Source organism: Eretmochelys imbricata, chromosome 9 (assembly GCF_965152235.1).
Source record: "Eretmochelys imbricata isolate rEreImb1 chromosome 9, rEreImb1.hap1, whole genome shotgun sequence".
Classification (NCBI taxonomy): domain Eukaryota; kingdom Metazoa; phylum Chordata; order Testudines; family Cheloniidae; genus Eretmochelys; species Eretmochelys imbricata.
Window position 1 is genome coordinate 83,130,210 of NC_135580.1, and position 27,466 is coordinate 83,157,675.

At 43.7% G+C, this 27,466-nt stretch overlaps 1 protein-coding gene across 1 annotated transcript; it reads left to right on the forward strand.

Moving 5' to 3' along the window:
- Window positions 1-4,986: 4,986 nt before the first annotated feature.
- PGK1 (phosphoglycerate kinase 1) lies at window positions 4,987-27,069 on the forward strand. Its single transcript, XM_077826648.1, has 11 exons — window positions 4,987-5,136; window positions 10,653-10,703; window positions 12,660-12,815; window positions 12,931-13,075; window positions 15,016-15,119; window positions 17,898-18,017; window positions 21,653-21,767; window positions 22,480-22,659; window positions 24,322-24,499; window positions 24,768-24,866; window positions 26,596-27,069. The coding sequence occupies exons 1-11, from the start codon at window positions 5,072-5,074 to the stop codon at window positions 26,634-26,636; spliced, it is 1,254 nt and encodes a 417-aa protein (XP_077682774.1). The 5' UTR covers window positions 4,987-5,071; the 3' UTR covers window positions 26,637-27,069.
- Window positions 27,070-27,466: the final 397 nt, after the last annotated feature.

Consider the following 27,466-nt stretch of genomic DNA (forward strand, 5'->3'; position numbering starts at 1 on the left):
CAGTTTGCATACAGGTGTTTGCCTCATTTTCTGTTTAAAGAGGGTTTGTCTACGTCTCCCATGAGATGTCCTGATGTGATTCAATCTGCACCAGTCTTTCCGACATAAATCAAAACCCGGTGGTTCCTCAACAGGATCAATGATAAGTGGTTTGTTTTGAGTGGTCGAAGTGCTCCATGTGACTCTCCATTGAGCCTCAGCAGCAAAGTTGGGCGTAAGGATCTTGATACGGTTCCATAGAGGGTTGCAGGATTTTAATCTCGTCTTTGGTGGGTTCTGCAGGTCATGATGCATTGGGATCCTCGTATTTGCATTGACATGATTAAGAAAGCGAGATGTCTGAGCAGCTCTTCTAATCTGTGGAGGTTGGATGTGCGATAGGAGCGGGAGCCAGTCAACTGGAGTAGATTTGAGCGTCCCTGACACTATGTGCATAGCATTATTGAATTGAGTGTCAAGGAGTTTAGTGTGACTTCTGTGAGACCACACTGGTGCACAATATTCAGCTGCAGAATATACCAAGGCAGTTGTTGCGGTTCGTAAGGTCCATGGACTGGAGCCCCATGATGTTCCGGCCAATTTTCTGATAAGCACGACACGAAACTTCACCTTATTGTGGGTGTTCTTGAGGTGCTGTCTAAAGATCAAACTCCAGTGTAACGCCAAGATACTTTGAATTAGCTTCTTGGCTGATGCTTTCACTACAGAGCTGCACATAGAATCCTAGAATATCAGGGTTGGAAGGGACCTCAGGAGGTCATCTAGTCCAACCCCCTGCTCAAAGCAGGACCAATCCCCAATTTTTTCCCCAGATCCCTAAATGGTCCCCTCAAGGATTGAACTCACAACCCTGGGTTTAGCAGGCCAATGCTCAAACCACTGAGAGAACCCTCCCCCATAAAACACCTCTCCACCTGCCACCCCATTGGCCATGCCCCTCCACTAGCTGCCCACCAATATGTCTTCAGGTCCCCTCTACTTAACACAGCTCTCAGTGATCTCAGCTCTTAGTAGGGGAGCCTCACTGCTGGTGCAGCTGGATAGTCTTCTTGCATCAGAACCACTAGCCCAGAGTAGGTCTAATGCATAGACCCAAATATCAGCAATTTCAGCTCTGTAGCATATAACAAGACTCTTACTTGAGTTTGATATCAAGTTTGATATTAGCCATTTTATAGTTCAGATGGAAAGCAGTTACCACGTTTGTTTGGGGTTTTTTTGGATTAGGCCTACGTTTCCAGCATTGGAAATAATCAGCCATAGTGCTAAGATATTGGGTTAGGGTGCAACCGATGGTATGAAGGCTTGGCAATATGATCCGCATACATGAATTTTCTTGAGTCCATTGCTGGTATATAGCCTTATAGTCAGGTTAGATAATAGGAAAAAATGTTCTAAATCTCCCTTGTTGTAGATTAAGCCCATTCTTGTCCTACCTTCAGTGGACATGGAGAACAATTGATCACAGTCCTCTTTTAACAGCCCTTAACATATTTGAAGACTGTTATCAGGTTCCTCCCCACCCCACCCCCATCATCTTTTCTGAAGACTAAATATGCCCAGGTTTTTTTTAATCTTTCCTCCTAGATCAGGTTTTCTAAACCTTTTATCATTTTTGTTGCACTCCTCTGGACTCTCTCCAATTTGTTCACAGCTTTCTTGAGTTGTCGCAACGATAATTTGGACACTACTTCAGCTAGCGTCTCACCAGAGCCAAGTGAAGTGGGACAGTTATCTCCCTTGTCTTAGGCCTGGTCTACACTGGGGGGGAGGGGGGATCCATCTAAGATACGCAACTTCAGCTACGAGAATAGCGTAGCTGAAGTGGACGTATCTTAGATCAATTTAGAATCACTTACTTCGCGTCCTCGTGGCGCGGGATCGACGGCCGCTGGTCCCCCGTCAACTCCACTTCCGCCTCTCACCGTGGTGGAGTTCCGGAGTCAACGGCAGAGCGATCGGGATCGATTTATTGCGTCTATACTTACACATGACACTCCTGTTAATACACCCCAGAATTATATTAGCCTTTTTTGCAACCGCATTACGTTGTTGACTTTTATTCCATTTGTGATCCGCTATAAACCCCATAACTAGTTATTCCCTGTTTTGTATTTGTGCATTTGATTTTTTCTTCCTAAGTATAGTGCCTTGCACATTGCTTTATTGAATTTCATTTTGTTGATACCAGGCCAATTCTTCAGTTTGTTAAGGTCATTTTGAATTCTAATCCTGTCCTTTTGAAAGTGCTACTATGCAGTGTGCACTCCTTCTTGACCTCCAAACAAGTATATACGTTCTTGATGAATAATGCAACACCTCTTCCCTTTTTTCTTTGCCTGTCCTACTTGAACAAGCTATGCTTCTCTATACCGATATTCTAATAATGAGATTTATCTCCTCAAATCCGTGATATGAATTGTCATAATTCAGTTTATGTACTAATACTACCCGCTCTTGCTGTTTATTCCCCATGTTCCTTGCATTTGTGTATAGACATCTAAGATGTTGAGCAGATTTCCCCCACTGTTATCCTTCTTGTTTCTATGACCCTACTGTAATTTTCCATTTCCCTGATTAAACCCCACCACCACCACAAAAAAACCCATCTATCCCTGTTTTTGGTCACCTATTTACTACCTGGGTGTGGGCTTTTGTCATCTTCCCCCTTTGAACCTAGTTTAAAGTCCTCCTCACTCAGTTGGCGAGTAGGTGATTGAAGATGTTCATCCCTTTCTTGGTCAGGTGGACCCTGTCTCTTCCCAGCAGTCATTTTTCTCAGAACAGAATTCTACTATCAAGGAAGCCAAAGCACTCCTGTCTACACCAACTGTGCAGCCATGCATTCATCTTTAGGATGCATGTGTCCCCTGCCTGGGCCCTTATTCTCAACCTGGAGGATGGATGAAAACAAAACCTGTGTCCCTAACTCCTTCACTTTTTGCTCCCCGAGCCCTGCACTCACTGCTGCTCTGCTCAGTATCATATTTGGCAGTATTATCAGTGGATGATTTGGATGTGGATGATTATCATGGGTAGTGGTCAGAGAGATGGATGAGCCTTTGCAAGCTTTCCATAAGGTAGTGAAACACTTACACAATGCCCTTATCATACAGAATTGGATATAAATGCATCACAGTAAATCTACTGTGGTTTAGGATCATATTGTAAGGAGTAGATCTCTCCTTGGGAGGCTCTAGGTATATTGTGAGTATGGTTGGAAAATATGTGTGTGTACACATTTCAAATGTTACTGTTTATTTTTCCTTGTGATGTTCCATAGACAGGGCAGTCTGTGGCTGTGTGCGTCATCAGCTGCCCCACATCGTAAAAGGAGTCAGCATCCACTGTCAGTGTTCTCTGCTGATTCATCTTAGTTTCCACCCGAGGACTGAAAGAACATGATTTTTACAATGCTTAGAATCCTAAAAATAAATGACCACTAGGTGCTCCAGAAACTGCTGTCTAACACATAGGACAGAGCATATGATCAGTGGATCATTATGTGCATATTTGGACAGGGCTTTGAACATGTATATTTAGACAATCCAATACTTAAAAATGTGACATGAATGGAAGACAAGATTATCTCAGAGTATATATGTTTTCAACTCTATCTACAGAACTGTGGACATATTAATGTGTAATACACTAGGACTTGTTCTGCAATGAACACCTCTATCTAAAGACCTGCAGAAGAGCTTCCCCGAAGCTTGAAAGCTTGCCTCTTTCAGTAATAGAAGTTAGTCTAGTAAAAGGTAGTCCACCTTGTCTCACCCTATCTAAAGACATTTATTATTATGTATTAATACTTTTACATAGGCCATGCCCATAGTAAAAAGAAGTGGCAAAATTAGTTCTATTGAGTTCTCTCACACAGCATGGAACATCAAAGAGGCTAGAATAAATGTTTCAGAGGGGTCTGTGTGCCTGTGATTTGTCTGGTGAAAGGACAGGGTCTTTACACACTCATTACCCTGAGCGGAACACCCCTTGCCCCCACCTGTCACTGGCATTTAGTGTGTTATTTTTATTTAGTGTGTGCATAGTCGTCTAGCCAAGCGATGGCATCTTCAGGGGCGTGATGCATTTCTTCTAGGCCACCGCTGAACCGAGTTGGCAGGCATTCATCGACAATGTGTGTCATCATCTGTGTAGTGCCCTAGCTGCGCAAAGAGCTGTCATGAAGGTTCCAGCGATACTGGTTGGCTGCACAGAGACCTTGCCCGGTCCAGAACCTGTTCCCCAGGGACCATTGGCGCTGGGGCAGGTCAAAACCAGGCGGACACACTGTGGGGTCAGCGCCAAGGGACTGGTTGGGGATTATAAAACATATCCATTCCTCTCACCAGTGTTTCCTCCCTAACATCCTGGCGTGGCAGATGAGAGCATAATGGGCAATGTGAAGGCAAATGTGCAGCTGGTGTTTTAAAAAGGTCATTGTGCAGCGGTAGGCTTGAGTTGGCGCGTACTTTCTCCAGTAACCTGCCACTGGCAACCTCTGGTCTGATAGGAGGAGGAGCAATATTGCTCAGAACTGGAAGCCATGGGAGGGGAGTCAGATGCAAGGGGCCAGAGGTGAAACGCATGGCAGCATGTAACTGCCTATCCTCCAGTGGCTGCGTGGGGATGTTACAAGGGGTCCAGGCCTAGCAATGCACAGAGTAGGCCGCCACAGGGTGCACTTGAATCCCCATTTTCCTAAAGCAGGGGAAAGGGGCGGCCCTACAGCCCGCGTCACCGAGAGCCGGACCCCCCGCGCCCCACCCCTCAGGCGGCCATGTTCCCGCCCTCGGTGAGCTAGGGCTTCGTGCGGGACGTGACCGCCCAACCCAGGCAGGCTCAGCCTCCCGAGGAGGCGGCCGCTTCTCGCTGATTGACGGACGGCCCGGCCAGTTGGCTGACGCGGCGCGGCCGGGTGCCCAATGGGCTCCGGGCGGGGGGCGGGCCGGTTCTGCCACCACCCCGGGGTGACCCAGGCGCCGGGCAGAGCGTGAGGGGCTGCGGCAGGGAGAACAGCGGGCGGCGGGTCTGGGGCGCGTTGGGCAGGACGGAGCCAGCGGCGGGCACGATGTCTCTCTCCACCAAGCTCACCTTGGACAAGGTGGATGTGAAGGGCAAGCGGGTGATCATGAGGTGAGGAGCCGGGCTGGGCACGGCGCCGGCTGCGGCCCGGGCAGGGCTCCGTGGTGGAGGCAGCCGGCTCTGGCGGCAGGGAGTGAGTGGGGCCCGCTTGGATGAGGGAGACTCACCCCCATCCAGCTCCTGTCTGGCCAGGCCGGCCCAGGTGTGAGACAGGGTCTCCTCCGGGCGCGCCTGCTCCCGGGCAAGGTGACTGCGGCCGGCCTTCTCCAGAGGGCTGCCTTGGTAATGTCACTCGCCAAGCCCAGCCGGGCATTCAGAAATCAGGCGTCACTCCCCCCTCCCCCCCATGAGATTGGATCAAAAATAATGAGCTTCTGAAATACAGAGTCCAGATTCTTTTTTCTTTTGGGTTCTGGTGTTTCAGCTTTTTACATGGGTTCGGGGCACGTTTTTCTAGGTTTTCTCCACAGCCACGAGGGCCAGACATTTTCTCTCTCTCTCTCTCTCTCTCTCTTTAAATTAAAGTAAGGTTCTTAGGACTCCAGCAGCTGGAGCTTTACGTAAGGCATCAAGTAGCACACGCTTTGGCAACAGTCAGTCGTTCTTCACTCTCCTTTTTTTTTTTTTTAAATGTTACCCTCATGAGTGTGCCAAAAATCTGTAAAAGGTCTGTGTGTGATTTGAGAATGAGGTTATGGCTCCAATCAGCGACCCAGTAAATTTCAGGGATTTATTCTAATGGTCTCAGTACACGTTCCTAAAAAAGGGAGGGCATTAACCCCCCCCCCCCCCCCCCAATCTAGCAACCACGTGTTGGTTCATATTTTACTTGGGCCCAGCTTCATGAAACTGTAGCAGCTTGTGTGAGTGATGCGTCAGTGAGCAGACTCCTCTCTAGGGCATGCGGTGCGATGTGTGCCTGTGATGTGACCCCCATAGACCCAATGGGATCAGCTTTAGGAAAGGTGGATAGGGTATTTTTTTTTTTTCCTGTTAGGATTGTATTCAGGAGGCATTTCAAACTGTATAAGGACATTTTGGAAAAATAAAATTAGGTCTAATTTTCACTCAGGCTGTTCCTGGGGGTTTGACATAAATTGCACTGGTCTGTCTTTGTCAACTGTCTAAGTGGGCCATCTTGATTATCACTACAAAAGTTTTTTTTCTCCTGATAATAGCTCGTCTTAATTAATTAGTCTCTTACAGTTTGAATGGCAACTTCCACTTTTTCTCTGTGTGTGTGTGTGTATAATCTTCTTACTATATGTTCCATTCTGTGCATCCGATGAAGTGGGCTGTAGCCCTCAAAAGCTTATGCTCTAATAAATTTGTTAGTCTTTAAGGTGGCACATGTACTTCTGTTCTTTTTGTGGATACAGACTAACACGGTTGCTACTCTGAAACCTGTGTTAAAAATGCATCCCGTTTAACCAGCAGGCAATCATCTACACGCTTTTTTTTTTTATTAGTCCAACAAACTTTTTTCTCTGGCTTTTCTTTAAATGCCCTTTATCAGCCTGGTGATGGAATACTGTGAGTTCTAATCTGAATAAGATGGAATGAAATAGATATGTTTCCTTTTAGGAAGTTTATGATTGACAGACAGGGATGTGAGTTCACCTGGCAAAAGTTTATGGGATAGCCGTCTGATGGCTCTGAATATCCATTCTGACATAGGAACATGTATAGATCTTGCACTGCTTACCCAGGGGACTGAAATTTCAGGCTATAAATGTATGGATATTTACTTAATACGCACCCCCCCCCCTTAAACTAGACCAGTTGTTCCAATAAACAACTGAAAATGAATTCATTGCTGTTAACTGAATAACGGTGATTCCTGTTAGCACAACTAGAGAGTCTCATTGAATTGTTGGTGCATTGCACTTCCTGATATCAGACTCTTAAACAGGAAATTCAGTTGGCCTTTATAGAAATCAATTTTAAGCCTGACCTGGGAATTGGTACACTAGGCACTGTGAACTCTTTTGGTACACTAGTGCTTTAAGGCACATCTGCATGCACGTAAGCTTTAGATTTTGTTCTTTCTAGGGCAAAGGCTTTTCCCAAGGTCATCTCAACATAACAAGTGCATACCACTTAATTTGGTGCATGAGTGGCAGGTGGAATGTAATGGCCATACCACTAACTTTTTGTGCCTGCTCCTAGTCTGTAAAAATGATTTTTTTTTTTTTCCCCTCTGTGAAATACCTTGTGTACTTCTGTTTTCAAATAATTCAGCAAGATTTTGGCTGTCTGGAGGCTGGTATTGCCAGATGGACAGAAGAAACTCAAGCAAAGAGAACCCAAAATGCATCCTGGTTCATTTCCCAAATACAGAAGAACAAGAATTTCAGTCTTTTTTTTTTTTTTTTCTACTTACTATTTGACCAGTTTTTCCTGTGACGTGTTTTAGGGTACAACCCTGCATTGGCAGAAGATGGACTGGCTGATAGAATCTAGTAAAATCAGAGGGTCTCCATTATTAACTTCTGTGATTTAAGAAATAACGTGTTGTTTTAAAAGTGATTCAGTTGGTACCTTACGAAGAAATTGACTCATTTGATCAAAGGCTTGCATGTTTACCAATTTAGTGTGGTACTTGGTCTCTCCTTTCTATGTCCACTGTACCAAAGGCTTTAAATGTCTTTCCTACTTCTCTCCCCTTTGAATTGTGAGGTCGATACAATCAATCAACCGTCCAAAGTCTGCTGAGTGATATGCATTCATCATCTGAGGTGAAATATTTCAAGTCACCCAAATAATTCCTAAACTCACTTTAGTTTTTGCTTGATTACCATCCTTCTAACACAGTACTGCTGCTAATTTTTTAAATATATCTGTACCATAACAAGGCTGCTAAATGGAAATACAAAATTGCAGACAAGATATCAGGGTTGATCTGTGTTTTTTGTCTGAAGCACATTTCTCTGAAAAGAATTAGCTTGTCTTCTAATTGATACTGAATTTAACAATTGTTTTTTTTTTACTCCTGTTCACTCAGATAATTTTTGGTGTATGTGTATATATACCCCACCCGTCTTTCAGTGCTAATGCAAAAGGGTAGGAGCCCTAAGCAAAACTGGTGGTTTAGTGACTTCCATAAGTCTTACATTTATTCGGTTTAAGGAGCAATCTGGTTTCTTTGTCTATTAGCTGTAAGGCTGCAGAGGGAGGCAATGGTGGACTGGAGACTTTGCTAAGCAAATTGTTCATTTGCTTAATGATTGTAAAACAGTGACAGTGTTACGGTGGTGGGCTTTTTTTTTTGTTTTTTTTTATTAGTCTGTTGTACCATGGGCTGCCAGTTCAATTCTTTCTGCTCAGCTACTCCTATTTTGCTTGGAGCTTTTAAAGATCTGGCCTCATGCATTTTTTACTAAGCACACTGCAGAGAAAAATGCATGCAGCCTGCTGGATTTTGGGACCATTTCATATTATGACACACAAACTCCAGGGTAATATCTCATTTACTCATCCAGATGCTGGGATACTGCTTTTACAGAGTAAAAGTTACCGTTTTCCCCAAAATTAAAAGGCTTTGCTCATTAGTCATCATGCTTCAGCAACGTTTTCCTGTCAGAATTGCTGAAAGTAAAAGCAAAGAGAGGGCTGCTCTCATTAAGTTCAAACATTCTCTGTCATTCTGGCATCCTGTGAATAAGTTCTCCCTTCAGTTATTATGCAACACAACTTCCTGTCACGCCTTAGCTTATGGGTACTAGTATGCTAGACAGAAATGGCAGAAACTCCTCCCTTTTCTCTCACCATCTGGCCAATGTGCTGTTGGGAAATTACCCTCCAAATCCACATGAGATCTGCTGAAGAGAATGCAAGAAAGCTCAGGTAACTAACCACAGAAAGACTAGGGATAATTAAGGAGCTTATAAATAATAAATTAGGTGCACAGCACAGTACACCAATGGGACCAACAAAAATCACAGGCCTCTGCTTTGAAAATCCTGTGATTGAAAGACCTGAGTGCATACAGAATAAATGGAAGAGATCAGAGTTGCAGGCAATATCTGGAATACTTCATGGAATCCTTCTGCTTTCCACCACTCACCCACAGAGGTATTATAGAGGCCCTAATGGAGTAACCAGGATTGTTTTATTTTCTTCCCTCTCTTTACCCTGCAGTATTAAGGCCCCTGGTCGTAATTGTTCTGGGGATGTGGTTTCCTAAGGATGTTTTATCATTGCTGCTGACTTAGCTGGAGAACTGCAGTCTGCAGAGCCAATTAATCTTTCATATCAGCTCACTAGCTGAACATCAACTTACCTTTTCAGTGGGCGCCAGAGCAAAAGTCTAAATTGGGCAGGGAGGAGGAAGTAATGGTACTCTTCCAAGCCCTGCCCAGTTGTGTTACCAAAACGTGATGCTACTCTCAGTACATTGTGCAGGTCCTAGTAAGGAGGAGGGATGATTGTTGTGTGACTTGATCAGTAATAAAATCGTAAGCGGTGTTTATCACATAAATGTAAACAATAGGCTTCAGAGTTAACACACTGAGATGAGTGGGGAAGGACACACCATTCAAAGCTTCTATTTCAGGCTGACTGCAGACATAGGCAGAGATAATAAATTAGTATATATATTTTTTTTTTGTTAGAAGATGCTTTATGACTAACTGTTGGGTCTGGAAGATTCTGAGAGAAGTAGAAAATGAATCTTGGCATCCTGCTGGAGAAACGGAGTTTTCAGAGCAATTTTCAAAGGCGCCTAACTTCCGTTGAAAGTCAATGGAAGCTGGGCACCTAGCTTGCCATTCGTCTTTAAACATCTCCCTCTTTACTTGTGCCTGCCTCCACTTCAGTGGAGGAGTCTGCATAGTAACTTCCAAAGAGCAAGAAACTAGCTGATGTTTCATAAAGCTTTTTCCTCCCTATTGAGAATAAACTGTGTTGTTGGGGTTTCATAACATGGGGCCTGATAGTGCATATAGTACTCTTGTTGATATCAAACCATCAGACCCATGGGAGTTAGCTTTATGGAAGGCTTGCAGGTTTGGCTCTAATGCTGCAAAATATTCAATGCAAAGTTAAATATATAATAATATTATTATTATTATTACAATAATATTGCATAATTTTGCAGTCCTCTTTTTCCTGGCTCAGATGCAGTCATGCCTTTACGTGTAGTCACATTGCATGATTCTTTTAACCACGTTCATGATTTTTTATAACTAAACATGGTGATGACATGCTATAGTTTACCTTAAGCTTCCATGCTCTTTTTTTCTTTCTCTTATAACAATGTAATTTTCATGGATACTAATGTTTACTCACAAGTGGCAGCATCCATTGAATCCATAAGAAGAGATTTAATCTAACTTTTTTTTGTTCCCTTCCTGCCTTCTACACCCTGGCTACTGTGACCTCACTATTCCGATGTTTTCAGTCACATACCAGTTTCATGTTGAGACTTGCTGTACATTAGGGTAGAAGTGAAAACCTGGCACTTCAGTGAGCTCTTGAATTGCTTTCCTAATTAGCAAGTTCCCCACCTCTTTTTAAAGGAAATCAATTATTTGCAATTGAGCTTAAAACATTTTTTTTTCTTTTAGGGTTGATTTCAATGTTCCAATGAAGAACAACAAAATAACAAACAACCAAAGGTAAGACTCTTCTTAAAATCCAAGTAGAAGCCTTGGTGGCCCTGTCCATACTAAGGACACATTATACTATACAGTTCAGCTCCAATGGTATTAGCAATGATGTGTTAGTGTGGTTAGGCCACCAGCTGCTACCACTATGTCATCTAAATTGTCCTGGAGAAAGCCTAACTCCGAAACATTAATAAAAATGCCTGTGGCTGTCAACAACCCATCTATACTAGAGATCAGATTAGCCACTGCTGGTGTTAGCAATAGTGGGACATTTGTAAAAAAATTTCCCTAGCAGAGACCAAAGCCTTTGCTTCCACGCTAAACATGGTTGCAATGTTATAACTGTCAAGAAACTGTTTTCCCTGGCTGTATTCTCATGTGAGAATCTGCTAGCGTTGACATGGGGTGCCAAAGGCACCTCTCCTCTCACTCAACCACATCAATGTTTTGAAAATGATTGTTTTGCAGATATAGAAGGGGACAACTGATGTACAAAACATGCCGTATGTCATTTTGGTTGACCCCAGTTGGTGCAGGTGGGATCTTAGTTCTAATCAAGGAAACAGTTGTTCGGGACATTAAGATCAAATGGCTAGTTGTTTTGCTTGTCCTTGTAACTGTTCCAGCACCTACAGACAGATACTAGCCCTGTTTACACTAGTATATTTTTGATAAATTTTCCCACCATTACTACTGGCCACCTGCAGGGATTAGGAAGGGGTCCACCCCCCAGTGTATTTGTGCAGGAGGGGGAATCCCTTCCTCTGAAGCATCAGGATAGCCATGGCTGGAGATGGGACCAGGTATCCTCTTTCTCAAGTGCTTGGTCATTGGTTCTTGCTCACATGCTCGGGGTCTAACTGATCAATATGTGTGGGGACAGAAGGAATTTTCCCTAGGTCAGATTGACAGGGACCTTGAGAAAGGCAAAACCCCCAGTCGTGTGTGGGTTCAGGTCACTTGGCAGGATTATCTGGGCATATCTTGCTTAATCATTTCTCTGCCACTGTGGTGGCCTTGGGCACTGGTGTACCTCGGTCCCTCCTATTTTCTGTCCGGGGCACATCATAGTTTCCTATGGGATGTAATACTTTGATTACATTTCAGTTGTTGGATTTAGTGTGCAGTTCCAGGGTGATGCTGGTGGTTAGTGACATACCGGAGGTCAGGCTAAATGATCTGGTGGTCCCTTTTGGCCTTAAACTCTGTGACTCTATTGGTTCAGCTTCTAGGGCAACAGTGGGGTGGGGGGTGCTAGTTTCTGTAAGGTGCAGTGTCTACTGGCGTTCTAACCATGAACAACTATCAGGATTAGATGATGTACATAAAACTCCTGTGCCCTGTCTACAGTAGAAGATAGCAGCAGTTCAGCTACTGAAAAATGGGTAGAAATCTAGTAGTGCAGATTATACTTACTGTTTCTGAAGCTGTTAGACATGTCCATACTCGGTTCATCTTGCAACTAGAGTTATACCAGTGCACTCTGGGACTCCTGAAGCTCCCCATAGTGCCATTGCTGTTGCTGTGAGTGCATGCTACTGGATAATCTCAACATGCAAAGTTCTACCTTATGGGCTCCTGGATGTTAACATCAACCATACCAATCATTATAACCAGTGCCTGTTGCAGACCTATGGAGGGGCTGGATATCGCATATGGTGTAGTATTGTTGGTAATGCCGTGCAGTGTTTTAAGAATAAGGATGGATTTTACAAATGTCTGAGGGAAACCTGTGGTGGACTTTTCCCGTCATGTAATAATGTCTTCTTGCAATTTGCTCAGATGAGAACCTATTTCTGCTGTTTCTCTCTTCAGCTTGCCCTTATTTCTGTTAGAGGTCGCTCCCAGCAGATATGCTTCAAGGAGTCTGCTTCCCATGCTTAATGGCCAACAAGTTCAGTTCTCTAGGAGCTCAAATTGAACCCCTTATGAACTTCTCTTCTGTCATTTTCTTTGTGGTTACAGAATCAAGGCGGCTGTCCCTAGCATCAAGCACTGCTTGGATCATGGCGCCAAATCTGTGGTTCTGATGAGTCATCTGGGCCGACCTGATGGAGTCCCTATGCCTGACAAATTCTCCTTGGCACCAGTGGTTGGAGAACTTGAAGCATTGATTGGCAGGTAAAGTATAATAGCTGTTGAGTTTATGCAGGCTCTCGCTATAAATGGATCTTATAAGAAAAGATGTTGTTGATGTCAGTTACATGCATCTGTGTGTCTTGACTCGTGCTTCTAGGAAGGTCTTGTTTCTGAAGGACTGTGTGGGTCCAGAGGTGGAGAAGGCCTGTGCTGATCCTCCAACTGGCTCCATCATCCTCTTGGAAAACCTCCGATTCCATGTAGAAGAAGAGGGGAAAGGGAAAGATGCTTCAGGGAACAAGGTGAAACATCTCATTTTTAACTCAGTTGTGTCTTTCCCTTATTCACTATTGTAGGGCAAGCAGGAGTGACGGGGGGCTGTGTGGGATATTTTATAGAATGTGTTTAGAAAGACTCTGATATCGCTGGCAGCATTTACTCTCCAAATGCCTGTTTGAAAGGCACTAATACGATACCACATAAAACACTGTGTGGCTCTGCTTGCTGTTGAAGCCACTGTGGAAACGCAAAAGGATTTAGTTGGGGAATGACCAGATGCTTGGTTAGTAGCTGTGTTCTGGATTTGCCACTGCATACTGTGGTGATGGGTGTGGTGTAAAAACTGGCCTTCTGGTCCTGAAGCTTTCTTGATGGATAGGAGTTTTGTGGTTTTTTTTCCTTTTACAGTTTGGAATAAAATCCACTCATCTGAAATGATTGGACATGTTAGTGTATTGCTTTAATATTCGTAGCTAATCTGACAACTTCTTGGCAGGTTAAAAGCATCTGATGACTAGGGCAGAAAATGACACAACTTCCTTAGAACACACACTGCTCATATGTAAACATGATATTGAGTGACCATATTGACAGGTAAAAAATTGAAAGATGATGCTATTCATGCCAGGAGCTCAGGATGAAGGCGCAGTAGCAGGCACTGTTATAAAGGGAGGAGCAGAGCAAAGGGTTATGGGGAAGCTACTGGCTGCAGCTGAAGGGTTTTTATTTTGGGATGCGAACAGGAGAAAATATAGTATGGAAGGAGAGAATTTATTGCCTCTTTGTAACTGTGAGAACCATGTGTCCATTTCAGTCTTATTTCTAGGGGTACTAATGGGTTGTTTAACTACTGTATTGACTAGCACTCTGAAATACCTTGAATAAGACTGCTTTCCCATCAGCAACCATACAGGGTCCGTGCTGCCTTGTACCTCTGACATTTTCTTGAAGGTCAGGAAGAGCACTTGCTCTCAGATAGTTTCTTTTCTTAGCATTGGTGACCCCATTAGCCAGGCAGGCTTTGGCTCCCTTCAGATACAGTGCATGGAGTGGAATGCTGATGTACAGTATGGTGCCCTTTATAGCCTGACATACAAGACTCTAGCTTAGAAAAAATAGCCTGGCGTGCAAGTGAGCCTCTGAAAAGAGGGTGCTCCCATTATGGGCACTAAGAAACCGTGAACGGCTGGTATTTCTTGCCACAACCTAACTCTTGGAAGACAATATGTCTTATACTGAGAGGGCCAGACTCATTTCCTTCCGAAAGAAATAATTGTCTGCACTTATTCCAACTTACTCTTCGGTCTCTAACTGGCTGACTACATGCTGTAGCATATCAACAGGGGCACAGACAATGGAGTGTGACAGTAAAGGAGGATGTGGCAGGCTTGGTTCTTGTCCCAACAGAATGAAAATCGATGCTGCAGTAACAGTGATATTACTAATCTGTGGCCCTGTGGGGCTATTGATGATTTCTGGTGTACACTGAACATGATGGGAAATCTCTGAAGCTTGTTAAGCACATCACTCTGCAGCGAAGTCTACATCTAGATCCATCTCCTGTTCTGCTTCTAGCAGTTATTGGCTCTGAAAAGCACTTAAATTGGTCAACTTGGGAGCTACTGATAGCATTAGTCTAAATTCTGAAATTCTTTTTTGGCGTCCCTTCTTCTCAGCCCACAAGAGCAAAATGGTTTGTCTCTGTCATGAATATTAAACTCAGTTAAAATCTCTTGTTGCCAGTGGTTGGGCTGGAAAAGAGGCTATGAGATAAGTCCTGACCAGTATCAAAAAGCTGTCTTCTAGGTCATGGGTACTAAGAAGCTTCTCAGATGTTCCCTACTTTCAGTAGTTCGATTTGTAGACCCAAAATGAACAACTGAGTCTGCTTTGCAATTATTTGTTGCAGAACTGCCGGTTCATATTGTAACTAAGTAATACAAACTTGTCTTTATCCCCTCAGATCAAGGCTGAGCCTGCAAAAGTGGATGCTTTCAGAGCTTCTCTTTCTAAACTGGGAGATGTTTATATCAATGATGCTTTTGGAACTGCCCACCGAGCTCACAGGTATGTTAACCACCTTCTGCAGGCAGTGGTACAGAATATCTGTCCTTTGGATTCACTCTGGATATGCGAGTTTGCTTAGTCCTGGTCTTCTATACTAGCAAGGTGTCCTGAACAGCACTGCAAAGGGAATTTTCAGATTAGCAACTGCAACTCAACTCTGATAAAGTTTGACATTTGCATGTTGAGTACCACTAGTCGTTCAAAAATGGATATAAATCTTCAGGGAAATGAAGCCTGCTGGGGCTGTGATTTGGGGGGGATCCAAATATAGAATCATAGAAATGTAAGGCTGAAAGGGATCTTGAGAAGTCAAGTCCAGCCTTCTGTGCTGAGGCAGGACCCAGTAAATCTTGACCCTCCTTGACAAGTGTTTGTCTAACCTGTTATTTAAAACCTCCAAAGATGGGGATTCCACAACCTCCTTTGGAAGCTTATTCCAGTGCTTAACTACTCTAATAGCTAGAAAGTTTTTCCTAATATCTAACCTAAATCTCCCTTGCTGCAGATTCAGCCCAGTATTACTTGCCCTATTTTCAGTGGACATGGAGAGCAGTTCTCTTTATAACAGCCCTTCACATACCTGAAGACTGTTATCAGGTTGCCCCTCAGTCTTCTGTTCTCAGGACTAAACATGCCCAGTTTTTAACCTTTCCCCACAGGTCAGATTTGCTAAACCTTTTCTCATTTTTGTTGCAGTCCTATGGACTCTGCCCACTTTGACATCTTTCTTAAAGTGTGGCAGCCAGAATTGGACACAGTACTCCAGCTGAGGCCTCACCAGTACCGAGTAGAGCGGAACAATTACCTCCTGTGTCTTACACATGACACTCCTGTTAGTGCACTCCAGAATGATATTAGCCTTTTTTATATCTGTATCTCACTGATTCCTATTCAATTTGTGATACAGTATAACCCCCAGATCTTGTTCAGTAGTATTACTGCATAACCAGTTATTCCCCATTTTGTAATTTGTGCATTTAATTTTTCTTCCCTCCAAAGTGAAGTACTTTGTGCTTGTCTTTATTGAATTTCATCTTGTTGATTTCAGACCAGTTCTCCAGTTTGTCAAGTTTGTTTGGAATTCTAGCCCTATCCTCCAGAGTGCTTGCAACCTCTCCCAGCTCGGTGTCATCCACATATCTTATAAGCATAGTCTCCTCTCTGTTATCTAAGTTTAAATACGGACTTTTCCTGACCCAGGATTGACCGTTGTAGAACCCCACTCAATATGTTCTCCCCGTTGACAGTGAACCATTGAGCATGGTCTGTGACGCAGTTGTGCACCCACCTTATAGTAGTTTCATCTGAACTGCATTTTTTTGTTTTGCTTATGAGAATGTCATATGGGACTGTGTCAAAAGCCTTACTGAAATCAAGATCGATCACATCTACTCCTTTCTCCCTATCCACTAGGCCAGGTTGTTTTGGCATGATCTATTCTTGATAAATCCATGCTGGCTATTCCTTGTAACCCTATTATCCTCTAGGTGCTTACAAATTCATTTTATAATAATTTGCTCCAGTATCTTTCCAGGTACCGAAGACCTGCTGAGCTTCCCACCACATGGGAAATACATACAGCTTTACCTTCAATAGCCTTGTGACATTATTTCTGGATGTATGCTGAGAAATCCCCAGTTCCATTGTCAGCTAACTAAGTTTAGTCTTGAATGACATAGTCCATGCAGCTTTTACCCATACCCATGAACCCTTTCTGAGCAAATGGCTGAATTTAACCTAGCTACCGTATAGTCAAGTCCTGTTCATTTTGTAGCTATTTAGAGTTTACCTCTTATAAGAATTGGCAAGCATATGAACTTTGAACTGACTTTTAGGCTATTGAAACTTAAATCACTTGAGAGACAAAATGGGTGAGGACTTTTATTGCACCAACTTCTGTTGGTGGAAGGTACAAGCTTTTGAAAGCTCTTCTTCAGGTCTGGAGAAGGAAGCAGAGGGTCTGGCCAAATAAAAGTTCAGACAGATTGTTAAGCAAAAGAGATAATGCATATTGGAAATGGTCACTTGAAACGGAGTGGGCAAGTGGGGGTTAGATTGTTATGCATAAAGAGTTTGAAGTGGGCAATTAAAGGGTAGCAGGCTGTGTGTGTGTGTGCGTGTGTGTGACAAATTTTTGTAATGAGCCAAAAACCAGTGTCTCTGTTAGTCCATGGTGTTTTGGTGTCTAGCAGACTTGTTTAAGTTCCCAGGCTAGCCTTTTGAAAGTGTTGTACACGTTTCCCTTGAAGACAAGCAGTGAAAGATGGGACATAGAGTTAAGATCACTTGGCTAGGACTTCTCTAGACTATCAGGCAAACAACTCTGTAATTGTTATCCTTTGCCCTAAAGATTGAAACTTAGTTCAGCAGACATCCACATGTGTGGGGTGTGCATATATACATGCGCAAACTCCAGGGAGGGCCTGCTTGCTGGGCTTTATTTCATAATCCAGGGCTATGTGAAGATGAATCTGCTTTTATTTTTGTTATTCCCACCCCAGAATTTCAGGTGTTGGCCCTTGCTGTAAACATACCTTGCATTTCAAACGGTCCATGCAAAAATTCTCTGAGCTATCTACAGAACACTAAACACAGTAAGATTAGACGCATGTGTGGTCATTGTTTTCATACAGATCTCTTGCTGCTGTTGCTGAATAAAGGGTTAACATATGCTGCTGTGGACATTAAAGGTCCCCTGGCCTTAGGAATGTTAGGATTTTGCTGTTGGATGGCTCTTCTACAGATTACAGAACTCTTTCCCCCCTTTTGATTCCACAGCTCCATGGTAGGCGTTAATCTGCCTCAGAAAGCTGCTGGCTTCCTGATGAAGAAAGAACTGGATTACTTTGCAAAGGCTCTGGAGAGTCCGGAGAGGCCCTTCTTGGCAATCCTTGGAGGGTAAGAGCCAAAAGTGTATCTTACATGCACTATTTCATTTTAACACACACCCCTTGAGTGTCGAGTGAATGAACAGTTCTACCAATTTGTGTTGTGAACAAGAATTATTTTCTTCCTAACCAAAAAATGGTATGCAAATCTTGAGTCCCATGTAATTCACACCCTACAGAGGAGCTGACTGGCTCTGTCCATTCCAGTGTTGCTGGCAGGCTCTGTTTGAATACTGTGCTAGTTTTTTAGCTGCCCTAATCAGAGTAAGGGTATGTCTACGCTGCCCACGTTACAGTGCGGCCGTGGCCGCGCTGTGACGTGGGCAGCGTAGACACACTTTATTGCCAGGGGAGAGCTCTCCCGGCAATTTAAAAAAACAAACCACCACCGTGAACAAGGGGTAAAGCGCTATCTATCCTGGCGCTTTTAGTGTGAAAACTTCTGTCACTCGGGGATGTTTTTTCACACCCCTGAACGACTAAAGTTTTAGCGCTGAAAATGGCAGTGTAGACATAGCCTTAGCCAGCAGCATTATGCTGTGCAAATGAACCAGAAGAGCTTTTAGATGTAAACAATGGCCTTGATACAGAAGGTTGTCAGTTAGTGACCTTTCTACTGGGGTTCAGAGTACAGACCTAATGCAAACTCAACGTCTCTTTCTGTAAGTTGACACTACCTGTCATTATGCAACTGTGACCTACTGTAGTTAGATTCACTTCAGCTCTTTACAGGCAATTAATGTACAAAGACTTTCCCCGGGGGGACAGCTGTTGAGTAACTAGGAGTAATCTCCCCATGTGCTGCTTATTCTTGTGGTATGTATGCGCGCTTTTCAGTCTGGCATGTTGGTTCTGCCAGGGTCGCTTTGACCCTGAGGAATGAATAAAAACACAATGTAGACACCTGGCTAAGTGATATGAGGCTTGGACTCTGCGTAGCCTCTTGTGGTCCAGTACGACATGATTATTAAATAACATGAACACTCGTATTCTCTTCTGAGATTCCACTTACTCCTGCTTCTCGTTCTGCCCAAAAATTTAACTTGTTTCTTAAGAAATACTGTTTTATTTATAGAATATAAAAAGCTCAAACTTCCCTTGTTTGTTCTTCATAACATGACCGGGGCTTAGCAACGCTCTCAGCAATGCTGCCTTTATTGACACCCTTCAGAATCTTAGTCACATCTTGCCTTCTGTTATATGCACATGCCAGTCTAGGAGAGCGATAGGAGCTGCATGCTCAACACCAATGGCAGCATTTGGCCTGAATGGTTCTTTCAGAATTAAAGGGAGCAGTGCTTTAGTTCTTGGTAGTGTAAGCTCCTGCTCGAGTTGCATCTTGAATGGACAGATTATCAGAACATCAAGGTTATTGGTGAAATCAAGAGATCACACTACAAATAAGACCATAAGAATGGCTGTACTGGGTCACACTAATGGTCCGTCTAGAACAGTGTCCTGTGTTCTGACTGGCTGATGCCAGGTGCTTTCAAGGAAACCAACAGAACAGGGAAGTCATCAAGTGATCCATCTCCTGTCATCCAGTCCCAGCAACTAGCAGTCAGAGGTTTAGGGACACCCACTGCATGGGGTTGCATTCCTGACTGTCTTGGCTAATAGCTAAGGCTGCAAGTTTGTCATAGAGGTCACGGATTCTGTGACTTTCCCTGACCTCTGCAGTGGCTGGTGCGCCTGGCTCAGGGGTAGCTCATGCAGCCCCTGTGCCAGATGCCCTGGCTGCTGCTGGGGCAGTCTCGGGCCACCGTGTCTCCTCCCCAAGCAGCCAGGCTGCCCCCCCAGGCCGCCGCCCTCTCCCCCCCCCAAGTTCTGTTCACTGTTTTTTTTTAGTAAAAGTCATGGACAGGCCATGGGCCATGAATTTTTGTTTACTGCCTGGGACCTGTCCGTGACTTTTACTAAAAATACCCCTGACTAAAACGTAGCCTTACTAATAGCTGTTGATGGTCCCCTCCTCCATGAACTTATCTAATTCTTTTTTGAACCCAGTTATAGTTTTGGCTTTCACAGTCTCCCCTGGCAACCAGTTCCACAGGTTGACTATGTTGTGTGAAGAAGTACTTCCTTTTGCTTGCTTTAAACCTGCTGCCTATTAATTTCATTGGGTGCCCCCTAGTTCTTGTGTTGTGAAGGGGTAAATAACACTTCCATATTCACTTTCTCCACACCATTCATGATTTTATAGATCTCTATCATATTCCCCCTTAATCGTCTTTTTTCCAAGCCAGAAAGTCCCAGTCTTTTTAATCTCTCCTCATATGGAAGCTGTTCCATACCCTTAATCATTTTTGTTGCCCTTCTCTGTACTTTTTCTGTTTCTAATGTATTTCTTTGGAGATGGGATGACCAAAACTGCACGTAGCATTTAAGATATGAGCATACCATGGATTTATGTGGTGACATGCTATTTACTGTCGTCTTATCTGTCCCTTTCCTAATGGTTCCTAACATTCTGTTAGCATTTTTGACTGCTGCTGCACACTGAGCAAATGTTTTCAGAGACCTATGCACGATGACTCCAAGGTCTCTTGCTTGAGTGGTAACAGCTAATTTAGACCCTGTCATTTTTAATGTTCTTATCACGTGCATCTTCTTCCAGCTTGGGACTGCTGCTGGCTGCACAGGGCGTGGGACTTCTATATGACCTGGTTGCTGGTTTGCTCTTTGGCCCTGTGTACCCTACAAAACTTGCCCACCAGTTCAGCTGCAACAGTGTTAGCAACATTAGGAGGCCAGCTGCTTAAAATGGTGTTGGCACCAGTGCACTGTCTGTGCTGTGGCTCCTGGTGATGTAATGTCTGTGGAGTTGAACTGGGGTTGGCAATAGTGGGGTAAATCCCTAATGTAGACAAGCCCTCTGTTAGAGAAGAAAATCTGCAACACTTGGTATTAAAGAGAGGGGAGAGCAAGAGATGGGTTCACGTGGTGCCATCTCTGAAATTTTAGTATTATGGACACTGTCATAGCATTGTGATCTGAAACTTATGCCTAAAATAGACTCCTCTTCTTTTTGGGGGAGAGGGATTCTGTACTGGCTTTGATCTTGAAGCAGTTCAAGTAGCTTGAAGGTGGCTTTTTCTGCTGTACTTCTAACTTAATGGAGTGGTAGTGATGGGCTAATTACATAAACTGAGCATCAGGGGCCAGTGTGAGATCACAGTGGATTATGCATTAGCTGCAGTCAAGAACTTCTGATGTTCTAATCCCAGTTCTGCTGCTATCTTTCTGGGAAGCCTGGCAAGTGTCACTTTTTCTCCCCAGTTTGTAAAATGGGAATTGTAGCCGCTACATGGGTGTGGTGAGGCTTGAATAGGTAATGTTTATACAGTGATATGAAAATATTAAGTGCTGAATATTTATCTCCTAGGAGTTGCTGCCAGAGCTGGTTGTAGTATTACTCCCTGATTTTGTTATACCAGCTGTTGCAGGATGGCCTAGAGATGTAAAGCCTGGAGCATATCAGGCTGAGTTTTGCAATTCTTGGGTAGCTAAAATGGCTCTGCCTTGCATGTTGTTACCTCTTGCAAGGTACAAAGATCCAGGAAAAATGCACTGCTTAAATCAAAAAAATCCTGCTCAAATAGTGTTATGTCTAACTATATTACTTGCTTTCTCTCCTCCCACCAGAGCTAAAGTTCAGGATAAGATTCAGCTCATCAATAACATGTTGGATCAAGTCAATGAGATGATCATTGGTGGTGGAATGGCTTTCACTTTTCTCAAAGTACTCAACAATATGGAGGTATGAAACCAGCAGTTCTGCCTGTTTTAGGGGGAGGAGGAGGGAGGCCAGGTGCTTGCACTAGATCATTCTCTCTCCCTTCTCCTGGAGTTCAGAACTGAAAGTTCATAATCTAACTCTAGAACAAATGTAATACTGAGTGGTCTCAATTTGCCAGCATTATGGGGGCCTATCGCTGAGGTCTGGATGCTGTCAAGGAATGAATAATAATTTGAAAGTAAGTACTTGGGGCCTTGGGCGACGCTCAGCCCTGTACAGAGAGCCAGCAACAAAGGCCTCCAGTGTCAGCCGTCAGAAAAGGAATTCTGTGGAGCAAAGGACTCATGCTGACCCTCAGCCTAGGGGTGAATTTCTCTCCTAAAGCGCATATTAGGTATATCTCCACTGCAATAAAAGACCCATGGCATTGCTATGGCTAGGTCAATTGACTTGGGCTTGTGAGACTCGGGCTACTGTGCTATACAATTGCAGTCGGTCTGTAGTCTGGGCTCTGACACCCCACGAGGTGTCTACACTGCTATTTTTATCCCTAAGCCCAAATCAGTAGGCCTGGACTCTGATACTTGGTATCACGGTGTAGATAGCCCCTTGGAGCCTCAAAACAAGCTTTCCCTGCTGCTTCAGATTAGTAGACCCATAGCAACCGCTCCATGGTGATTGAAAGCTGAAAGAAATTCTTTTCAAATATCCCACCAAACTCTTCCTCCTCTAGATTGGCAATTCTCTGTTTGATGAAGAGGGATCAAAGATCATCAAGGACCTGATGGCCAAGGCTGAGAAGAATGGTGTGAGGATCACTCTGCCCGTTGACTTTATTACTGCAGATAAATTTGATGAGAATGCGCAAAGTGGGGAAGCCACTGTGGCCTCAGGGATCCCTGCTGGCTGGATGGTAGGTGTAATAGATTCATAGATTCCAAGGCCAGAAGGGACCATTGCAATGATCTAGTCCAGAGGTGGGGAAACTAAGGCCCGCAGGCCACATCCGGCCTGCAGGACCATCCTGTCCAGCCCCTGAGTTCTTGGCCCGGGAGGCTCGCCCCCGGATCCTCCCCCACAGCCTCAGCTCACTGCTCCGCCAGCACAAGGCAGAGCCCGGCCTGACCCGGTGCTCTGTGCTGCGCAGCGTAGCTGGATGTCCTGGTGCAGCCATGCTGCCAGCCACTGGTGCTCCAGACAGCGTGGTAAGGGGGCAGGGGAGTTTGGGGTGGGTCGGGCCCAGGGGTGTGGATGGGGGTCGGGGTGGTCAGAGGGTGAGGTTGAATGGGAGCAGGGGTCCCGGGGAGGGCAGTCAGGAAGGAGCAGGGGGTTGGATGGGGTGGACGGGGGAAGTTAGGGGCAGGGTGTCTGGGGGCAATCAAGGAGAACGGGTGGTTGGATGGGGCAGGGATCCTGGGTGGGGGAAGGGAAGAGTCAGGAAGGAGAGGGGGGTTGGATGGGGCAGCAGGGGGCAGTTTGGGGCGAGGGGTCAGGGGACTGAGAGCAGGGGGCGTGGATGGGGCAGGGGTCCCGGGGTGGCCATCAGGGAACGGCAGGGGTTGGATGGGGCGGGCCATGCCTGGCTGTTTGGGGAGGCACAGCCTTCCCTAACTGGCCCTCCATACAATTTCAGAAACCTGATGCGGCCCTCAGGCCAAAAAGTTTGCCCGCCCCATCTAGTCTAATCTCCTGTATAGCACAAGCCATAAATCTTCCCCAAAATAATTCCTTTTTGAACTGGAGCATTTTTTTTAATGGTTAAGTAACCTCCCTGTTAAAAAAATTTACACCTTATTTCCAGTCTCACTAAATAAACTAGGGAAAGTACATTGGGGAGAGGATGAGCATCTTTTCTAAAATTCTGTGCAGGAAGCTTGTGCATGTACTCAGCCGTGTAGTGTATATTGACTAAATAAGTTGTGAAAAATGTGTGTCTTGTCTTGCATTTTTAAGTATAAGTTAAGTATAAATCTTGAGCATCTTTTCCGATACTAAGATGAAAAAAATAAAATTCCTTTTAAAACCTTCTGATTTCAGATCAGAGAGGTTCTGCATAAAATAGGGGATGTGCAATTTCTGTATTTAGACTTATAGTGAATGGCAAAGACTGCTCTCCAAGGCTCTGAGTGCTTTAACTTTCTTTTCAAATGACTGTTCATAATAAGAGAAATACCACAGCAGGCTTCACCATATAGCAGCAACAGCTAGCAATTTCCTCCTAGTTCCTCAATATTCACTTCCTGGGGAGGGGGGAAAAAGCTCTCACCTCTTATCCAATCTGTTGCTGTTCCTGCACTAGCAATGAGCTTACTGTGTTATAAATAAGTTCACTAGTCCTTGTCCCAAGGAGGTGACTGTGTCTTTCAGACTGACACAGATCAGATGTGGCTAGCACCTGTCAGGCTGATGTGACTGAGAGGTGGTGCAGGAATCTCTGATTTAGTGAGGGGGTGTGTGTGTGTGGTGTGTTTTTTTTTTTTTTTTTTTTTTTTAATTATTTAAGGAAGCCACCTCTATGTAGGTGATTTCTGATGAAGCTGTACAGTAATTGCATCCATGTTCTCTTACCTGTTAGGGCTTGGATTGCGGTCATGAAAGTACTAAGAAGTTTGTGGAAGCTGTGGGCAGGGCCAAGCAAATTGTGTGGAATGGTCCAGTTGGTGTATTTGAGTGGGAAAAGTTTGCCAAAGCAACCAAAGCACTGATGGATAAAGTTGTGGAAGTTACTGGCAAGGGTTGCATCACCATTATTGGTAAGATTTTGTGTCAATATATTATAAGTTGCTGCTTGCTGGCATCGAGTTACAAAGTGATTGTAAAATCTCATGCCCTTCCTTAAGGGACTGTTCAGTTCTGCTCTGGCAGCAAGTGTGGCCTTGAAGGGTGCTGAGCACACTGCTGCGGTAGACTCAGCTGACACACAGCCTTGAGAGGAAGAGCAGATTCTTCCATGCCAGCTTTCTCTTAGTTGGATGAATTTAAATTTCCTTCGATCTATAATTAATTTGCTTTGTTTAACAGGTGGTGGAGACACTGCTACTGCCTGTGCTAAATGGAACACCGAGGATCTAGTCAGCCATGTCAGCACCGGAGGTGGTGCCAGCTTGGAACTTCTAGAGGGTAACTTCTTTCCTTCTGTTAATCTAGTTCAGAAACTGAGGGGGGGGAGTAGCAGCTCTGCCGGTTCTCAGCTAGCCTGGGGCTTACTTTGGGGTGGCATAGTAATGTAATGTGTCCCTTGTATTTCACCGGCCATAGGACGTGCTTTGTCACTACCTTTGAGATACCTAGTGACTTTTTTATTTTAAATGCTACTTTCATTCCTTACTCTACTCCCTTTCCTTTCCTCTTTTCTTCCAGTACTATTCTAAAAACAGAGTTTCTCATTCCAGAAGGGGCAGAAATGAATTGGTAGAAACTAAAACACACTATTTTAAGAGCTCACCTTTGTTTTTTTAAACTCCTGGCCATGCCTTTGCTCCCCCCATCCCCATTCTTTTTAAAAAGGAAAAATGTAAACATACTAAGAGGCTCTGTCTCAGATGCTAACACCAGGAATAGTTAGTTAATCCTTGTAATAGTTCTTTAAAGGGTTTCATGAAGCAACTGATGTAAAAAGGCTGAATAGTCTGTACTTCTAGCCAAAATTTACAGTAGCTTTAGAACATTCTTTTAAACTATCCACTCATTTTATGGTGCCCTCTAGTGGTCACTTAGAATTGTACACTAGTAGATTTGAAAGTTTAAAATAGTGAGAATTTATAGGACTCTTTTATGGTGGTTGTATTGTACTGTGAATGGGTTTTCATTTCCTCTGATGATTAGCTGTTTCCCAATATGTGTAAATTTTCTAGTGCTGTCACATACTGTATAAAAGAGAAGCCACAATAGATAGTAGTGCCGTTCAGTGGTTGTATGCTAGACAGGGCTTTTGTTTCTGTTGCCTAGGGAGTAATGGTGAAGGGAAAAAATGCAAATTGCTGGAAGGGGCACTGTGCAGCTGACTTACTTGAAAGGACAAAGTTGTTTAGTTTTGGCCCAAATGTAGGTTTTGTGTGTACAGTCTCTAAATGTAATGAACCCCTAACTGATTTGAAATACTTAAGCGTTGTGAACACTAGTGAGCTCTTTAAAAATCAACTATTGCAGCATTGTACTACAGCATAAGAATAAGACTGACTCAACGAAAGTGAAACCAAATAGTCTATTTTCATCCTCAAAACCAAATGAGGTGCAGGAGTAAAATGGCATAAACAGTGGGAAAAATTAGATTTTTTGAAAAAAATCCTGTACTTCAATAATCTGGTATTTAACACAAGTTGTGGGGTTTTTGTTTCGTTTTGTTTTAAATAAAGGCTTGTAATGTTAACTCCCCACAAAATCCCTTTCCATTTCCAGGTCTGCAGGTCACCTATGATTCAAAAATATGGAACAGCATCAACGGCCAGATCCAAAGCCCATTGCAGTCAATGGGAGTCTTTCCATTGAATTCAATGGGCTTTGGATTAGATCGTAAGAGGGACTTGGATAGAATTGTACAAGCCATGTTAATTGAGCAGAGGAATCTTGACTTTTTACCTTTCATGTAAAGGGATTTTCTGTTTTCATATGAATACAGTTGTGTATCAGATGTTCATTGGCACTTTAATGTGTGTTTGCTCATATAAAGCAGCTAAGTATAACACTAATAGCTACAAAAATTAACAGGGGTATGTGGGGTTAGTGTCCTCTTGCAGCTCAGTTGTGACTGATTTGTTAAAATGTTGCAAGATGCTAGGTTAAACTTTGATTTTTTTTATTTTTTTTTAAAGTAAACCTAACTTTCCTTGGGTTTTTAAATTGCTAACAGGTAAAGTTCTTCCTGGTGTAAATGCTCTAAGCAATGTGTAATGGACAGAACGCTTCCCCAGTATGTTCCTGTGCACAGCTCCTAACCATCAACACTGCTGCGCTTCTGTATCTCAGCTCTGCAAGAGGCAGATCACAGAATGTAAACCGAAATTAGATGGCATTATGAGAAGAGGACAACGGAGGTGGCTTGAGTCTACAGTTTACATGATGTGGATTTGTCCACGGTTATCCCACTTGAACTAATGTAGTGCGTTAAATTGTTGGTGTTAATTTAGAGTGTATATATTTATATTTTGCCTCTTAAAGAGATTAACCCTTATTAAATGTCTGTTTCTCAAAGTAGATTGCTGCATTAAGCTTGCTCAGTGTTTTTAGCAGCTGTTTTTTGTCACTTGACGCAGTCTAAAAACATTTTTTTTTGTTTTTGAGATTGACTGTAATAGCTGCTGAATAAATGTGTCAGTGCTCACCAGTTGGTGTGTGTTCCTTCCTTCACGTAGTTACCTGCACAAGAATGCACTCATCTAAAGCTGTGCTTCATATGTTTGGGTCTTTTCCCTTTTGTGCTAATGCATTGTAAACTTCTAAAATGCATTTTCAAGCTGTCCAAGTGTTTGGTATTATTAGCATCCTAATATACTCCTGAAACTGATTTTCCTGGCATGATGCTCGTTGCTTTGAAGCTTGCAGATGCCAGATTTGTTATCAGGGCAACAACAGGACCTTACCCTAAAAAATCAGCATATATACCATTATGCCAGAACTCCGCCACTATTTGATAAGATACATAAATTTAAATTCCTAGATTAGAGCTAAAACTAAATTCAGATAACAGATTAGGATGAAATTTGGGAAATTTCAGACTTGGA

Coding starts and splice junctions, on each gene's coding strand:
- PGK1 (XM_077826648.1), top strand. CDS start 5,072: ATGTCTCTCTCCACCAAGCTCACCTTGGACAAGGTGGATGTGAAGGGC. Junction 5,137..10,652: donor GGCAAGCGGGTGATCATGAG/GTGAGGAGCCGG, acceptor TTTTTCTTTTAG/GGTTGATTTCAATGTTCCAA. Junction 21,768..22,479: donor AAGTACTCAACAATATGGAG/GTATGAAACCAG, acceptor TTCCTCCTCTAG/ATTGGCAATTCTCTGTTTGA.